Source organism: Spermophilus citellus (assembly GCF_964194105.1).
Source record: "Spermophilus citellus genome assembly, chromosome: 13".
Lineage (NCBI taxonomy): Eukaryota > Metazoa > Chordata > Mammalia > Rodentia > Sciuridae > Spermophilus > Spermophilus citellus.
Window position 1 is genome coordinate 87,307,942 of NC_138193.1, and position 18,076 is coordinate 87,326,017.

Consider the following 18,076-nt stretch of genomic DNA (forward strand, 5'->3'; position numbering starts at 1 on the left):
ACTTCTTTTGGATCTCAGTTCTTTGAAATAGGAAGTAACCAGTCCTGTGGCCTGGAATTACATTTCTGACATAATTCAACACTTGGAGATTTGGGGTCTCCTGGCAGGCCAACCAAATCTTTTGGGATTGAGTAAAGGGGTGTAAATCCAGAAGCTTCTGCATGAATAATGTACAATGACCAAACCTGTTGAAAGACTTCCTGGTGCACACAGTACATGTGGTAGGATTTTCCATGAAATAGTTGGCTTAAAAGACAAGGGGAAAATGCCACAAGGGAATATTTTGCATCCTGCTAATTAATTCCCCCCCTTCCTTGGAGGGGCATTTGTTGTTTGGTGTGTGTGTGTGTGTTAATTACAATGCCTAGAAAATATTTTAAATAAGTTTTGCTATATTTGTACCCAATAGGACCAGCAAAATTGGTGGATGAACTCATTAACTTGAAACAAAGGAAATCAAGCTCATATGCTCATGTACTTTGGAAAAACACCAAGCAATGGCAAAGTGTGGTTAAAGGTCAAATATTTGTTAAATTTGTACAGAAAATTAAGCAGGAGAGAATGAACTAATTAAATTTTGCAGAGTAATTGCCAAAATCATTGGAAAGTGTAGTGCACGTCCAGCCAGAAAAAAGCAACCATTTGTATCTTTCTAGCGGCTCTTCTTTAAGAATATTTTAAAAAAGGCTCATTTCTTTACAGTATTTCCCCAGTTATATGTGAAGTAGTTTGTTTTCTTTTAACCATCAAAGACTCTTCCATTCCTCCACTTGGTCTTTGCATTTCCTCTGAATGCTTTTGAACTATTCAATGCTTACAAGTTGAGTTTTCCTTTCTCTCTCTCTTTTGTTGTTTAGGTTCTTTTTCTTCTTCTTCTTTTTTTTTTTTTTTACATTTTCTTTTCTCCTCTGGATTTTATCCCTAAAATATAAAAACCAGACTTCCTTGAGAGGACAATTCAATAGCAAGGCAGCTCAAGAAGCATCATTCTCAGGCCTGAGAGGAGCAGGCTGACATTTTGACTGATGTCCAAATAGACATTCAGAGAGGAATGCTGTGTCCCTGTGGCTAACCTCAGGTAAGAACTTATTTGCAAGTTCCAAAAAGATCTGTTACCAAGAGCACAGGGGAAAAGCAAGACAAAAGCTTCCTCCATTCCTTCTGGAGTGCACTGTTTCTGGTGGCAGTGAGGAAGACCCCGGGCTGTGGTCACTGAGGACAGGGGGAGTGCCCACAGAAGCCTGTGCTTGGCTGTCTGCTCTGCTCCTCACTATGTGTCCTCACCTTCTCCTTTAGATGGTTCCTTATGGTTTCCTGGCCTTCTTATAGTCGCTATCATTTTCATGTCAGAGTTCATCTCAGTATGTGCCAAGGATTCCTTCCCAGAGGTCTTTGGAATCAGCCACCAGGAAAAGAGAAGAACTACTTGCAAACTAGATAGCTAGAGCTGCAGGATTACTTTAGACACAGGTCCAGGCATCAGTAGCATTGATCTCTTAGTGTTCTTGGGCAGAGGTCACACCTCAGAACAGAGAAGAGGTACCATCTGAGCCACTATTTTAATATTGCACATGCTTCTGCTGTGGGTTGGGTCTCCTGCCAGGGCTAGTAACAATGATTAGGTGAAATAACACATAACAAGCCAGGTATGTAGCAGGTAAAATCAAACCTTATTTTCTTCTTACTTTGCCATTCATCTTTTCAATGATCCCAGCAATGTAAGCCAATTGCTTCTGGGGAAATGTTTTTCCTTATTAATTACAGAAAGCCTTTATAGGCTTGTCTGATTGATGGTAATGAGGAAGAAATATTATAACATAGAAACACTTATGCACAAAAAGTTTTGATATTAAGCTTGATTTTGTTGGACTGTGATATTCAACCAGTGCAAAATCCCATTTTAAGAGAATTATGCAAAAATTGTTAGTTTAATGAAATAAAAATGACTATTAATTTGAAGATGAATGTGTCTTCCTCCTTGGTTCTGATAACCAGTGAACAGGTCATGCTTGAACAGGTCATGCTAATTCTTCCCTTATACCGACTTTCCTTCACAAAACATTCTTTTCCATTTTTCTTAAACAGTTTCTGATCATGGGAAGTCTTTGCTCAAAAATTATCAATAGCTTCTGGTTGCCTTTAAGAAAATCTGAAAGTCCTTAAGACCTTTCCACAGTCCCTTCCACACAATTTCTGGGCTTGCCAATACGACTTCCTAAATGCGTGCTGTCTTTCAGACTTGGCTTCTCACCCCTGGAATGCTTTTTGCTTTCACCTACTTTTTCAAAGTCCCAGTCCCAGTTACAGCTTCATGCATCTACTAGAATATAAACTCCACGAGGGTGGGGATTTTTGTCTGATGTGTCCATCAATGGATATAATAGAATGCTGAATGCATGAATGAACAAAGCAAATCCATTGGAAAGCCCTCTTCTTTCATTTCTAAATCTGCTATTTCCCTCTACCTTCACTTGGTCCAAGTCACGGGCATTTCCTGTCTGGACTGTTAAGACAGCAGCCTCTATCTTGGCTTCTTCCTTCCAAGCCTGCCATCCTTTGCCCCAAATCCTTTCTCCATTGGACAGCCGCTGGGGTGCCTTAAAAAATGGAATCAGATTATATCTTTCTTCTGCTCAAAACTCCTCATTGGCTACCTATTACTCCTAGCTTAATGTCCAAACTCCATAAGAGGGTCTACAGCCTTACAGGATTTGGCCCCTGTATGTCCCTCTACTTAATCTTCTGCTGTTGTCACATGGATGATGAGACTGTGCCGGTCAGAAAAGGCCTGAGAGAAGGAAGAACCAGGGCAAAACCTTGATGTAGAAATAGACTGAATGGTTTGAAGAACATTAAAAACCCCTGTGTGCTGGAGCATAGTGAGTGAGTGGGGAGAGAGGTCCAGGGTGAGGTCTAGGAGGTATCAAATTACATGGGAAGTAGACAAATGAATAGTCCCACCACCATCAATACATCAATTATTTAATTATTACCACTAGTCTTTTTGAAAGGACCCTCCCCCCTCTTTTGGTATTTTTGGTATTAAGGATTGAACCCAGGGGTGACCTGCCACTGAGCTACTCCCCAGCCCTTTTTATTGAGACAGTGTCTGGCTAATTGCCAAGACTGGCCTCAAACTTGCAATTCTCCTGTCTCAGCATCCCAAGTAGCTGGGATTACAGGCTTTGCTGCTGTTCCCTGGAAGAAATTTCTTGACAAGTCTACTGAGCTTTCCAAGGACCTATGTATGCCTAACTGTTCAGAGAGAAATAAAAAGAGTTTCCCTATGTAATGGTCTCATTGTATGGGAGAGGGCCGGGGGGAACAGGAGATGGGAAGGGAGACAAAGTGAGAGGGAAATGAGGTGCTGGGGAAGAGCTTGTGCTCCATAAGTTGGTTCCTTCTGTTGGCCCTCGAGAATCTATAGTAAAGGGTTCAGAATATGACAAAATGTCAGGTGAAGGGGAAATTCTCATAGAAGCTGGTAAAGGAGTTGAGCCACAGGACAAGAGGACCACGAGAACGGGACTCCAGGAGGACTTAGGAGTGGCTAGGCAGAGAAAATCATGAGGACATCTATCATAAATTTTCCAGAAATTATGGGGGAGTTACAGACTTTTAAAAAAGGGTCCAGGATTGACTTTACACAGGTTTAATCTGACATCTAAGAAGTCATGGAGGCCAAGCTCACATTGGGATGAAATCACTTTAAACTCTGAAATTACAGCTTTGGTCATTGGTGGGGCTAGATTCAAACCCTGATATGTCTGAATTCAGTGCCATACCACACTCCTACTTCAGTTGAGCCTTTGCCAGGAAAATGTGCAAGGTTGTAGGTTAAAGAAATATTTCTCATGGTATAAAAAGATTTCAAGAAGAGTCTACAAATAACAATTGGAGAAAATATAGTACAAGCAATGGAAATTGTTTCACACAGACAAATCTAGTAAAGTGTACTTGTCTTGATAGATAACTCCAAGCTCAATTTTTAAGCACCTAAGAAAGTCTATAAAGTTTGGTTCATATGTATTTTTTAATCCATAATCCAAGGAAAGACTGTGATCAAGGGATGATTGAATGACAGAATAACTTACCTGTGGCAACATAGGTAAGTTAGGCAGCTGTAGAAGTTTGTCTAAAAAATAACCTATTCTCATTCTTTCCCTTGATTCTTAACAAAACCCTAAAAGACATATTGTATCCATTTTCCTGAGAGGCAAGTTGCTGTACCCAAGCTCAAGAGAAGTAGCAGAGCCAAGACCTGAACTCAGGTCTTCTTGCTGTAAATCCAAAGTTTTGCTAGCTCTACCTGCTCACCTCTTTCATAAGTGAAGAGGAAATCAATTACTGTTTGATCTTTTCTTATAGGGCTATTCTGAACTCAAAGATTGTTGGCAATTACTAGTGGATGAATGCAGGAGTCTGGTAGATAGATGTGTGTGTGTGTGTGTGTGTGTGTGTGTGTGTGTGTCTACACATGTATCTGTGTACATGCAGGTATGCATCTTTATATTTGCCCCCAAAATACTTGTAAGGCAACCGTTTGAGTGAAATTTTCTTTGCGTGGTTTTCCTGTTACTTCTGGGAATTGAACAAGGTAGAATTCACTCAACTACAAATCTGTAACATAGAGAGAGTCTGTTTTCTTTCTCACCCATACATCATGATTGCTAGGAAGTAGGTCTGTTTCCTTTTTCATTGTCTGAGAAAGGGCACACACAGCAATCTGTGTGGAGAACACACTGGTTTGACCCTAGGTATCTAAGAAGCAAGCATACACTGAAGATTACTTACTAGTTGTTATACATGAACCTGCCCAAGCAGCCCTGTGCATGCTATGCCAAATCCTACAATCACAGAGCTGTATTTTTGTTCATCATCAGCATCCAATGCACAAGCTAACCAAGTACCAGAACAATGACCTCTTCATGCTCCAGGCAGTAGGTCTGGGAATCATCCACCCTCTCAAGGCTGATTGCAAAAATCTTTCCATGCCGTTCAAGGTATTAAGGGTAACTTCTTGGAGAGAACTATATGAATTAAAGGTCATACACTTCACCTCAAATTAAGCATATTTCAACAGTCTGTAATGTAATGGAAATATTTCAGAATGTAGCTCCATTGTCTCTGGAGAATATCTCCTTGTTCAGCTTTCTGTTTGTTGTCTACATCATGTACATTTCCTGCTTGAAAAACTCTCAGGAGACCCTATCTTTTAACTATAGAAAAGAGCAACAACTTCTCAGATCATTCTTCCTATGTGTGCTATCTCACCTTCCAGTAGCATCTCCCAAGACTCCCCTACCATGTCACTGTAAAACCACACCATCCCTCCTCACTGTTTCCTGACCTCATCCTGCCCTTGTTCTCCATGATATCTGGGGTCAGTCCAGTCAGAAAGCTCTCCCATCTACCTCTACCTGTAGAATTCTACTTATTTTTCAAGTTTTGTTTTGAATGTTCCTTCATGAAACCAACATGAATTCTCTTGTTATTTTTGTGTAGCATTTACCACATTTTTGCTTTATTTTATAGTGGTTGTTGTCCATTTGTCTGTCCATCCACCCAACAGTTACCTAATGAGCACTATGTATGTCTTCATGGTGGTTTTGGTCTTGGTCTTGCTGGGAAAACTGACTATATGAAAATGTTCTTAGAATTCAATGTGGTTAGTACTTAAGTGGGAGTGCCCCCACACAGGAAGCAATTAATCTAGTCTTGTGTCTGTGTTGTGGATAGGGGTTGGGGCCAGGAAGGCTTTCTTTTGCATATATATTGTTTGTGGGCTGGGGGGGGACACATATTTTTATTCTGTCTTATATGAGATTGGATGCTTAATGAAATTGAAGACTTTCTGGATGGGCAGCCGGTAACGTGTTGTGCAGTTAGTTGTCCTGGCTCCCACCTGTGTGAAGTACTCTCTCCTAAAGCCTCTTTGGACTGAGGCCATTGCTGCTGGGGCTCTTCTGGGGCTTCTTCTTGTGTGAAAAAAAAACTATGAATGAGGCCTCTCTGCAGACATGCTGCCAGGCAGACACTTTTCTGGACTCTTTGGAGGATGTAATTTATGTGGTAACATATGTATTTATTACAGTATGGGCTGAAAGGCTCATGATTGAAGAGCAGGTCTTTTTTTTTTTGAATGTATAACCTACACATAAATGGGATTAGTCCTTAGAAATTATAACCCTTCTATCATTATCTGCAGCATTAAACAATCAAAAAAAAAAAAAAAGCAACCACATTTGGGTAATTCGTTAGAAACTGCTTAAGTGGGTTTTGGCTAACTAAACTTGCCTCTAAGGTGCTGCTAGGTAGGGTTAGATTTGTGACCCCAACTATATCCGGAAAACCTTGAAAAAAATCACTTCTAAAAGTAAGTGATAAACCTGTCATTAGTGCCACAGGTAAACTTTATCTTGAACTATCCAGCAGGTTAATTTATTAAGTCATTCACATGTTAATTCTGTTTTATTTTCCCCTCTACCACGTGGCCTGCGCAGTGGTTTCATTAATGAGGTTCTAGGCATTAAGTTAGTTAGAAGAGATCAAAATAAAACACACAAACCAGTACCTTATTTTACATTGCTAGGTCCGAGATGGCTCGCCTCCCTGGTTCCCGCCTCTAGCCGCCCAGCAGGGCAGCGAGGATTACTCTGGGCTAGCAGGAGAGAGAGAGAGCGAACACGCCTGGGAGTAGCCTTTTATTTGGGGGACAAGAGATTCAGGGGAGAATTCCATCCAATGAAGGTTGAGGGGGGGCTGCACTCCAAGGTCAGGGTCAGTGATTGGGTCTCCAGGGTCAGTGGTCAGGCACACCCCACACGGATGGGCTCTCTCATCAGGAAAGGGCCGGGAAAGCTCCCACACAGCCAGAGCGCCTCAGGCCCTTAACGGGAGTCACCCAATCACGTGTCAGAATGGCTCCCCACATTCCCCCTTTTACTATACTGAGAAGGTGGCCAGGCTTTCACATTCTCCTATCTTTGGAGCTCAAGGTCGCCGGGCAGAGGGCAGAGTTGCCTAAGGATCACATTCTCTGTGCTTTGAGAATTAGACTCTCCGAATCTCCCTTGTTTGAGGGGAAATTGAGTTCTTTCAGCCCCAGGAGTGATGAAGAGAAAATAATGTTCCAAGACTAGGAAGGTGGGAGTGGGTGGGCAGGTTCCAGGACAGGAAATGTCCTCATTCCCTAGAGCTGTCTGGGAGGAACTGCCTCAGAGCAGCACCCAGAATGATGCCTCTTGGGGTGGAGCCTGAGGCACAAAGTTTCCCCATCTCTGCCAAAGTACTATGGTCCAGAAAACAGCGGAGCTACCCACCGTCCAGGGATAACACGGACTTGGACACCACACCACTCCTGGAACTCTTTCAATCTTTTAGACTGCATAACCCTTCTAGGGGCTGGAGCACAGAGAAAGAAAGCTGCTGTGAATATGGAATTTGAATTCTACACCCTTTTCCCCTTGCACTTGGTGGTTTGGAATCAGACTTAATTTGATTTAGAAAATGAAGTAATGTAATAAGCCAAGTGTGGTAGAATCAAATTGTACCAGATACAACTATTCACATGAAAAAGCTAAGTGTTGGCTTGGAATGAATGATCACCTATAAGCTTAGGGAGTTATCTGTGAGAATCTGTCCAATTGCTTTTTCCATCTTTGCTTTTTCCCTTTGTCAAATCCCCATGCCAGAGTATTTTCAACATGTTCTCAAGTACTATCTTCTAGGTCTAAAGGGCCCCTGATGAAGGCCACTGGGGACTGTGCCCAGACCAAAGAAGTAGAAAGAAGGAAAAGGGATACGAGGAAAAAAGAAATGTAAATGAAGGAAAAGAAGGGAGGAGAGAAAGAACAAATTATCTGAAGCAATTGTGACCCTATACACAGACAGAATAGATGCAGTGGTACAGCAGATGTTCTCAAGCCACGTATTCAGGGTATTCTCCTTTTTCTATTTTATCCATTTCTCTTCTACTTTACTTCTCATTTGGTCAGCTGTTGCTCATCCAACACTCTTAGAATCCTCATTCCCAAGTCTCCCTGGCTTGGGAGGGGACCACTGGGAAAGCAGCAGAGGTAGAACCTCACCCAGACCTGAGTTTCTAGTCTGGCTTTGACAACTTTGGTATCATGTCTTGGGTACTGATCCTCAAGACTCTCAGACTGTGGGAGTGATGATATGGATCAAGGTGTTTGATTGCCTGTGGTTGTGGTGTGTTGCTTGTGCTGGGAACCCCCTGTGCAAAGGTACAAGCTAAGATTGCCCAGTTGCTGTGGTAATGCTGACCCAAGGAAACTGTACAAAGGCTCAGAATTATCAGTCTTAACCTTGAAACTCAAGTCAACACTAGCTAAGTTAACACTAGCTCCCAGGGATAGAGGATTCTGAGCATAGCAAGATAACCATAATGTCTCCCTATAATATCTGACTCTGGAGGTCAGGAGTGGATGTGACAAAGGGTCCCAGGTGATGCTAATGTTTCTGGTGCAGGAACCACATTTTTAAAAGAATGACTAGTCTTGTCTGCCAAAATGATTTGTTTAATGTCCGGCTTTTTAATTCCACTTTGCTTAAAAATCCTTTGGGGGTTACCTATAAGACAGATTCTGACGTGTCAACTGTAAGAATGATGTGGTCACGTTTCTTTGTTTAGTGACTAGGAGGAAGGCCCCGGCTCCCTATCCACTCCTCTTAGGGTACCTTCTTGAAGAAATTGTAGGTCAATAAAACCTTTTGATTTTATAAATCAAAGTCTCTTTGGATCCTTGGATCCATAAACACTTTCTTCTGGAATGAGCTTGGGGGTCTCTAGGTACACAGGAGGCAGGCCTAGGGTGCACAGTTTGTCTCCTAAGGAGACAAGAGAAGTTGTAATTGTTCTGCATTCCACTGTACTACAAACATTTGTGTGGAATTCTTTCCACACTTTGTAGATACTTTCATGCCACCTATATATGCATGTAAATCTCTAATGCTTCTTCACTGGCCAATTACATTCCCTGTCTTCTGCCCTCATACACTGGTACAAAGTTTCTTTGTTGTTGTTGGCAGGATTGTTCATTTCCTGAACCACCTTACTCTCCTCTGAGAACCACACTGCTCTCAGAGAAGTGGATCCCTGCCTGTCTAAGCTCATACAATTAGATTCTGTGTCCCAGGATCTTGGGGTAGGAAAACAGGGGCGGGAAGGAGATACGGATATGCGGAGAGAAGCAGGGGTGTTCTTGTGGACCCTCCATCTGGGGACCAGTTCCAGGGAGTTCCAGCTGCACTTCCCTCCTTGGGTTCTGCAAGCTACCCTACTTCCTGTCCAAATCCCCTTTTCTACTTAAGCAAATTGAGCTTGGATTTCTGCTAATTGCAACCAAAATAACCTGCACTGAGATACTCCCCACTGACTCATGATGAAGTCCAGATTCCTAAACACAGTAGTATAGTCCTTCACAATCTGGTGCCTGCTTATTCGCCACCTTTTCCTCAACACCTTCAACTTCTACTCTTGTAAGGGTCCGGCGAACGTCGGAGGAAGAGACCACCAAGAGACCGACTCATGCAACAGCAAAAGGGGATTTATTGAGGATCCGATCCAGCGCGCTGGGGCTCCAGGCTCACTCAAGAAGGGAGAGCGGCCAAGAGCCCCGAGCAGGGGTTGAGCAGTGCTTAAGTACACTCTTTGGGGAGGGCAGGAACTTTACATACGTCATGGTCCCCTTTAACAAATCATCATACACCGTGGGAAAATCAAACAATTCCTGAACATGATTAGTACATTCATTGGCGGGAACAGGTCAGGCGGGGGTGATAGGTCACTCCTAAGAAGGGGGGTACATTCAAACTGATTGGTTTGGGCCCTGAATGCCTACGTGCCAAACTGCACAAGGTCCAGGTTATTTAATAACTAAATGGTCAGTACCAGGCATTGTCTTAACTGCCTCAGGAATTTCAGGTTCTGTGTGCAGTTCAGAAACTTTACAATACCTAGTCCTTTACATTTTAACTCAGGCTTTGCAGCTTAGAAATTTTACCCTTTCACTCTGTGTTTCAACCAAACCAAAATGCATTTTAGTTTTTTTCTACTTTTCAGACCCTGGATACCGTGTGTTTTCTCAGTTTGTAATGCCTCTGCCTATTTGGCTTTATCAGTGTTGATGTGTCATTTCCTGAAGGAAATACTCCCAGAGGCACAGTTTCTTCTCCATATTCTCCCTGTTGTCCTAGCACAAACATATGAAATAATAATTACCCGTTGGCTTGTCTTTCTTCCTCCCTAGATTGTGAGCTCTGTGAGGGTAAGGGGTGAGTCTCAATCACTGTTGTATCTGAGTGTCCAACTCCATGTCGCATACTCGGTGGCACCTAGTAAATACTTGTTGAATGAAGGAATCCTGTGCCTTCTTTATCATCAGTCACCTGCCCCAGCTATAGACCAAGTTGAATGGGAAAGATGAAAATCACTTTGGCCTCAAGCTATAGATTATGATTTGGAAACACTCCTGAGGTCAAGAATCAGCTATCTCCATGGTTTGGGAATATTCTATTACTTTCATTGGATCTTTTTTCCTCCTTATTTAATGATTGTGCCAGAGTTTCTAATTAGAGAAAAGACCTCAGGCATTTATTGATTCAAATGTGCTGCATCACTAGGGAGATTTTGAGAATAAAACTAGAATTTAGCATATCAGAAATTCAATCCATCTGAGATCTCTCATAGAGGTTTGCCCTTGGGTCATTTAGCAGAGACTTTCATAGTCACTGCAAACTGTTGTCATGGTAATCATGGAACCTTTCTTGATTTTCCTACTCGAGTTAATGAAGATACTGGAAAGAGCCCAAAGGAATTCATACTTGGGTGTGCATTTGTCTCCATATTAACCCAATCATTGTTTTGAACACACATCTGCCCCAGGGCCTTTCCTCTTGGCTCTTGGTCCTGACAGGAATAAATAAACAACTGATTCCTTTTTAGTATTTCAGCCTAGGAGGCTGCCCTTTTGGCCTCATTTCAACAGGAAATCCCACATAGAGGGTTTAAAGGAGAAGAAGAAAAAAAGGGTGGTGTGTGAAGCAAAGATCATTCTTTCTTTTCAAAATGACTAACGTTGCTGATTTCAAAGCACTTGAATTTAAATGTCTCTAAAGAAAGTTTTGGTTGTGAGAGCATAGAACCTTGACAGTATCTAAAACCTTTATTTTATGGCCCTTTATAAACACACCTTAACTCAAGCCTCCATTGAGCCCACAAATTTGGATCCAGATATCCCAGTGTGCTCACAGTATGTGAGTGTGAGATTTTCCATCTGTGTCCCATCCTGCTCATTATTTCTCAGTATTCATTCTTCCTTTTTTTCCCTGCTGGTACTAAAAGTCCTTACTTTTAGGGAGATATGTGGATGTTTGAAATCAAGGCATTTCCCTTTCTCCCTTACTGCTGGCCAATGGTATTTAAGGATAAGTGTTATACATTCAACTTTCTGGACATCTCTGAGAAGGAGTTATTCTCCTCCTCATGTCTTATTAAGTGGAGAAGTGGATGGAGAGGAGACGGCCATCTTGGGTAATGAACTGGAATCCATGTTGAGAAGGGCAGAATGACCAGACAGGGGTCTGGGTCCCTGGAGATTGTGGAGCGTCCATAAAAGCACAGACTCTGTTTACAGGAAACAGAAAGAAACTAAAGAAATTTCAGTCTTATGTATGTGCCAATTATTTTGGACTTTCTGCCATCTAATCTTAACTTGGGCCTTTTAACTTTTTAACATCACCGAAAAGTGAAATTTATTTTTCCTCCTTCCATTGACTGAGTGTGAAATCCTTTGGGCTTTTCTGTGACATTTACCTTCTGATCACAGGGCATGCTCCAGGGTGGGCATATTTACTGGACTTTTTTTGCATTAGCTGGACTGAATTTTCTAGCATGGGGAATTGAAACAGAGGTTGATGGCAGGGAAATACCTAGTCCAGCTTCACCATAGAACCATGCATGGTGTTGCCTGGTGTGCATTTTAAAATTTTCTGGTCAGTGAAACTATATTCCTGTTACTTTAAAATCAGGTCTCATGTCAAATGCCCTTTGGAATGGGGTACATGATAAATAAGACTCATCATTGTTCAGTCTGAATGCAAAGCAACCTGAGAGGACAGCAAAAGCCAAACAGAACCAAAACAAAAACCACCTTCCACATTCTCTAAAGCAAGTGTAACAACCCTCCACATGTGAGACAGATGCCTCATACCAGTGAGGAATGATGATTTTACTTACTGAACTTGGGCCTTTTAATCTTCTTAGTCGTTTCTTTATTGGAATGTATTCCAGTCACCAGCAAAACTACGTGAAGAAAATAAAAAATGTTTAAAAATCTAATTAATATTATTTCACCTGAATGTTTATTCTCTTTTGGTTCTTACATTTGGTTGGATAATGCACAAAGCATTCTTACTGATGGAACTATTTCCCCATATATTAAGATTAGGGAAATGAGATACATAGTTTGTGTACTTTTCTTAGCCCCTGCTGAGAAAAAAAACGCCTCCTGGATACTTGTCCTGTGTTTTGATGCCTTTAAATTTCACTATCCCAGTTCTACAGTCTCCATTTTCAAAGGAGGGAATGTGGGTCAGGAGAAGTCTCCTAATTTGCCTGGTCCCAGGAATGAAGGATGGGGTAGAAGCACTTGTACCCTTCTTGTTATCTTTTGCTCTGTTCCACGGCAGGTTTCCAAATGACCAATTTCCAGACTACACATGCAGTGTGCATGTGTGTGTTTGTGTGTCCACACAAATGTGTGTTTGTATGTGTGTGTGCCTGTAAGTAACTGAGGTAAGATTGAATGGAGGAGAGATGTAAGAAGCCTCAGGAGACAGGCTGTCTGGGAAAGAAAAAAGAGGAGAAAGAGGTTGGGAGAAGAGGGGAGACTAGACACAAAGTCTGAGAAGTCACCTGATGGTCCCCTGGTCATCTACTCTAGAAGACCTGGTTCTGTGTCTTCCTGAAATATAGGAGAGAGCTCAGATAGCATTGGGGCCCTGATCTCCTTCAGGAAGTACAGCAATAGGTGAAGTAGGGGGAATTCTTCATCCTTTTAACTTTAAGGTCAGATTCCTGGTTTCTTTTCAAGCATATAAGATGAACTTGATTCTTGTATTTTTAAAAATAACGTTGACTGCTTTTATTCTTATTACAAAAATAATATACACTCCTTGCAGAAAAATGTAAAAGGCACAAAAACTAGTATAGAACTCCAAAGTATGTATTTTCAGACTTTCTTTCTCTCCCCTCATATCTGTATCTACATATATTCATATGGATACTTTCAAATATACATTTGATCATACTCATACTATTTTTAATATTTATAACTTATTTCAACTTCAGGATATTTATCAACATTTTTTTCTTGTCATTAAATTTTCTTTCCACAGTAATTTTAACTGCTTGCAAAGTATTGCACTATATGGATGTAGCATCATTTAGCCAATTTTCACTTAATAAAAGTAACTTTAGTTTTGCACAGATTTATTATTATTTCCTTAAAATTAATTTCCTGTGTGAGATTCATGCTCACCTAAAATTTTGGTACGTATTGCAGCCATTTCTCATGGCAATTTTGTATTCACAATGTGTGAACATGCTCATTTTGCCATTGCTGCACTGATTCTAACTGTAGACAGAAAGCATTGCTGTTCCAGAATGCTGGTCAGTTCTCTTCTCCTCTTTCTTTCTCTCTTGGCATTCCTCCATCTCACTACCCAGGATGGCTCTGCTTTAACTTACCTCCGTTTTAGCTACATTTCAGAGAAACTCACTTTCTGAGTTGGGACTCAAGATGAATGTGGGAAAATAGAAGAATCAAAATAGGCACTTGACTTACTAGCCTGTGTGTTGCTTTTTAACAGAATACTGATGCTCAATTTTGGCATAAAGGGACATAGGGGATCTCAAATTGGCAGCCAGTTTTGAAGGAAAAGATGGTAATGTCACCAAGTGTTTAAGAAAACCTTGTGCTTATATTTTAATTGTCTAGCTGCTATAGAATGAAAGTTTGTGTCCTTCCAAATTCATATGTTGACATCCTAAATCCCCAAGGGATGGTGTTAGACGATGGAGTCTTTGGATGGTGATTGGGTCTGTCATGAATGGAATGAGTGTTCTCATAAAAAAGCTTCTAGGGCTGAGGATGCATCTCAGGGATACAGCACTTGCCTGGTATGCACAAGGGCCTGGGTTCAATCCCCAGTGCCACAAAAATAAAAAACAGAACAAAACAACAACAACAAATCCAAGAGGCTACAGGACAATTTCTTGTCTCTTCCATCACGTAAGAAACATGATGAGAATGTGGCTGTCCATGCCAGGAAACTGGCCTTCACCAAACACTGAATCTGCTAGTGCCTTAACTTGGCCTTCTCAACCTCCAGAATTTTGAGAAGGAAATTTCTGTTTTCATAAGCCACCCAATCCATGACAGTTCGTTACAGCAATCTGAACAGACTAAGACACTAGCTAATCTGTGTCAATGATGCAGCCACCAAATGATCCCGTTTTGTCCATGAGCTCTAGTTGTATTGTGGACAGTTGATGTACCATGTGCTACAAGAACAGTACCATGAAAGAGAACTGAGTGGGCATCAGAAGTCTAGCCAAGAAGGAGGAAGGCGGACATTTTTTAGGTGTTATTTACTTCTGCGGTTTGGTTGGGTGTGAATGTCCTTTTTATAGTAGTTTCTGAACCGTTTAACTCTGTATAAAGACTATATTTTTATTTTATGTGCAAAAATAAATATCTAGAATATTTTTAAAACAAGCACCAAATAAGTATATAAAAAATTAAGCAAGTGAAATAATAAATTTGTATATAAGTTCTCAGAGAAAACCAAATACTGTCCTTTTGGGCCTTGTGGCTTTGACAAGTGGTTTATAATCTCTGGTATCACTAGAACGATAATATTTCAGCAAGACCACCCCATCATTTGTTTGGTCACCCAGACCCTCCAGGCATGCATGGCTGGTTCAGTTTAACAGTAGTGGCTAATAAAGTCACAATTGTCATTGGTACACACGGGCTGTCCCTTCAGTTTATGTGCTTGTTAATTAAAGCTCCCCAGAAACCACTCCTCCAAGAGAGGGCTGGTCAATAAGGCCTGCAAATGTGCTTGTGCTTTGGAGCAAATCTTCATTTATCATCAGCAAGACTTCTCTTGCTACACTGGATATAGTGAATTGCATGTTAAACTTGGGTGGGAGAAACATCCGTCTTCTATTTGTTTTCCTAGGAAGCCTGGCAGAGCCCCAAGACGGATGGTGCCCACTTCCACGAGCGTGGTGGCAGATGGTTCTGCAAGTCAGCCCCGTTTGTAAGAGTAGTTAATTATCTGGCCATTTGTGTCTACAAACCTTGTGGAAATTAATTCCAGAATCCAAAGTTCCAAGGCAAACATGATTATCAGCTCTGTACCAATGCTTCTCCATTTTTAAAAATCTGGTGTTCAGTTTTAAATAAACTAAAAAATTCTCAGTTCTCTTTGGTACTGCTTAAAATTTCAAGGAAATTAAATATTAAAAGTACTTTTTGTAATAAAAATTTTCTACTACTTCCCCCTTTCTCTTTTGTAATAGTAAGGACAGGTATATTAAGTGCAACTGTTTTTAAATCAATGTAAAAAACTGATCACATAATTTGTAAGTGGAGAAAATACAAATGAATAAACTTGAAACAATGTTCAATCTCATTAATGATAAAAAATGCAATGGAAACAAAATGTTTTAGGGAATGTTTTCCTATTTCATGTCAGTAAATATGGAACACAAGATTAAACTTAAGTTTGGCAGGGATTTGGGGTTAGTGAATTTTGTGTGCTGTTCATGAAATCTAAGCAGGTGGAGCCATTCTGGAAAGCAATTTGATAAAAGGTTTCAAGAGTCTTAATTTTTATATTTAACTGAGACAATAACACTCCTAGGAATATATCCCAAGTTACAATCATTGATATAGACAAAGATTTATGTAAAAAGTACTCATTATAGCGTTTCTAATGGCAATCTGGAAATAATGAAATGTTGGAAATGCCCCAACAATAGGGAAATCCTAAGCATTTATTACAAATGATGTGTAGAAGAACATTAAATTATCTGTGAAGTGTTCTACTCTAATCTTAAGAATAATTCTGACAAAGTTAAAATATATACAGAGAAGTAACTGGAACAAGTACCAAAATGTTAACAATAATGGGATTAGGGTTTCTATTTTTATATTTTTTCCCTTTTATATTATATTCTTTATAAATAAAATATATAGTTTATATAGAACATTTCTTTTATCATTAAAAACAGGCAACATTGCTAAATTATGTTTACATTTGCTTATATTGAAATCATATAGGCTTACAATAATGAAAAGTGCTTTCTAAAGTTATCAGTATGATTAATCTGTGCTTATTATTTTTAGTTTTCCTGTCAGTAATAAATTATAATCCATTTTCCAGGGAAGACATGAAGTGCCAGAACATCTAACTAATAATCAAATCGATAAGTACTTACTGAATACCTATGTACCTAGACTTTTACAGAAATGTCTCCTTCTAGCTCAGAAACTTCTTATTGGATATTTTTTAACTCCTCAATATACTAATACAGGTAGTGTCCACAATGTTTTCTGGAAAACTGATTTGCAAAGCAGATCTTTTTAAAGCAGTTAAAAACTTCCCTAATAACTTAATTTGGGATTATGTACTTATTGGAACATTTAGCATCAAATAAATCAGAGCAAAGATATGACTGTTTATTTTCTATACCCACATAAAACTTAAATTTATCCAGAATATTAAACTCAGGAGAAGCTTTAGAGATCATCTCTTTATTTTATGGAAAGTAAACTAAAGTCAAGGTTAACACTTTCCCTAAATCTGTAGTTATCTGGGGCCAGAAGTTGTAACTAGAACTCAAATTTGCTAACAACAGCCTTCGTCTCTTTATTCCACTTGCTCCTGGTAAGCTTACACATTGATTTTACAAGGGACTTCAAAGACAACGAGTAGTGAACAGCCTAAAATTTCTGTGGTGCATTTAAAGACATGTAAAACAAACATGCTTATTTTGAAATATATTAATTAAATAACTGTTGTTAATTTAACAATTTGGGGAGGAGGATCATTGGGTGGCTCTGATACTTTGAAAATCTAGCATGGCTAAGAACAATCATTTGTGGAGCAAAACTTATTTTGTACCTATGATATGTGTGGAGCACTGGAGATACCACAGTAAGACACAGCTCCTGTCCTCAATGGGTTTACAGTGTTTGGAGGGTCAGGCTAATGACAAGGCAAATACAGTGTAGCCGTGATGAGAACATAGGGGTCAAGGAAGCACCCAGGAAGATGGCCCCACATAATGGGGCCGAGGGAATCTTCTTGGAGGACCAGAGTCTTGTGAGGATGTGGGGATGTAGGAATGGAGGAGAAGCATACCTGAAAAGGGAACCGTGTGTTCAAAGGCCTATAAGATGAGAATGATGCAGCCCCCAGGGAGATTAGGAGTTCAGTGCCAGGGAGGGGCTGGTGAGAGGCGAGAGCAGGGGAGGACAGTAAGAGCCAGAAACTTGGACTCCATCCTAAAGACCAAGGCAAAACTCTCAGGAGTTTAAATCAAGAGAGTGGTGATCAGACATGGACTTTAGGGAGAGGAACACACCTATCCTGGAGAATGAGTTGGAGGTGTAAGGATCTGGGTCAGGGAAGCAGTCATAGTACCTACCAGGGGTGGAAGTCATGAGGGACTCAAGGAAATGGCCCTGACCAGTGGGCTGAGGAGGGAGTTTCCCAGGATGCAGACATTGGAGGACTTAGAGAAATCTGTGAACAGGAGTTGCCTTTGTTTTTTTTCATCAATGGAGTTATTTATCCTTTCCTACCCAGCTTTATTAAGGTGTAATTGACAGAAAGTTGTGGTGTACTGCCTGATGTTTTGACACACACACATATCTTATGAAATGATTAAATCAAGCTGATTAACCTCTCCATCACTTCACATACATACTTTTGTGTGTGTGGTGAGAACATTTCAGATCTGCTTTCTTAGCTA

General features: G+C 40.5%; 1 protein-coding gene across 7 annotated transcripts in view; it reads right to left on the minus strand.

Moving 5' to 3' along the window:
- Positions 1-18,076, minus strand: part of VIT (vitrin) — a 114,258-nt gene that overhangs the window by 69,279 nt on the left and 26,903 nt on the right. For all 7 annotated transcript variants that reach the window (XM_081264814.1, XM_081264812.1, XM_081264811.1 and 4 more), the window contains exon 3: positions 12,263-12,328. In XM_081264814.1, coding sequence (XP_081120940.1) covers positions 12,263-12,328 — 66 coding nt within the window. The remainder of the gene's footprint in view (positions 1-12,262; positions 12,329-18,076) is intronic.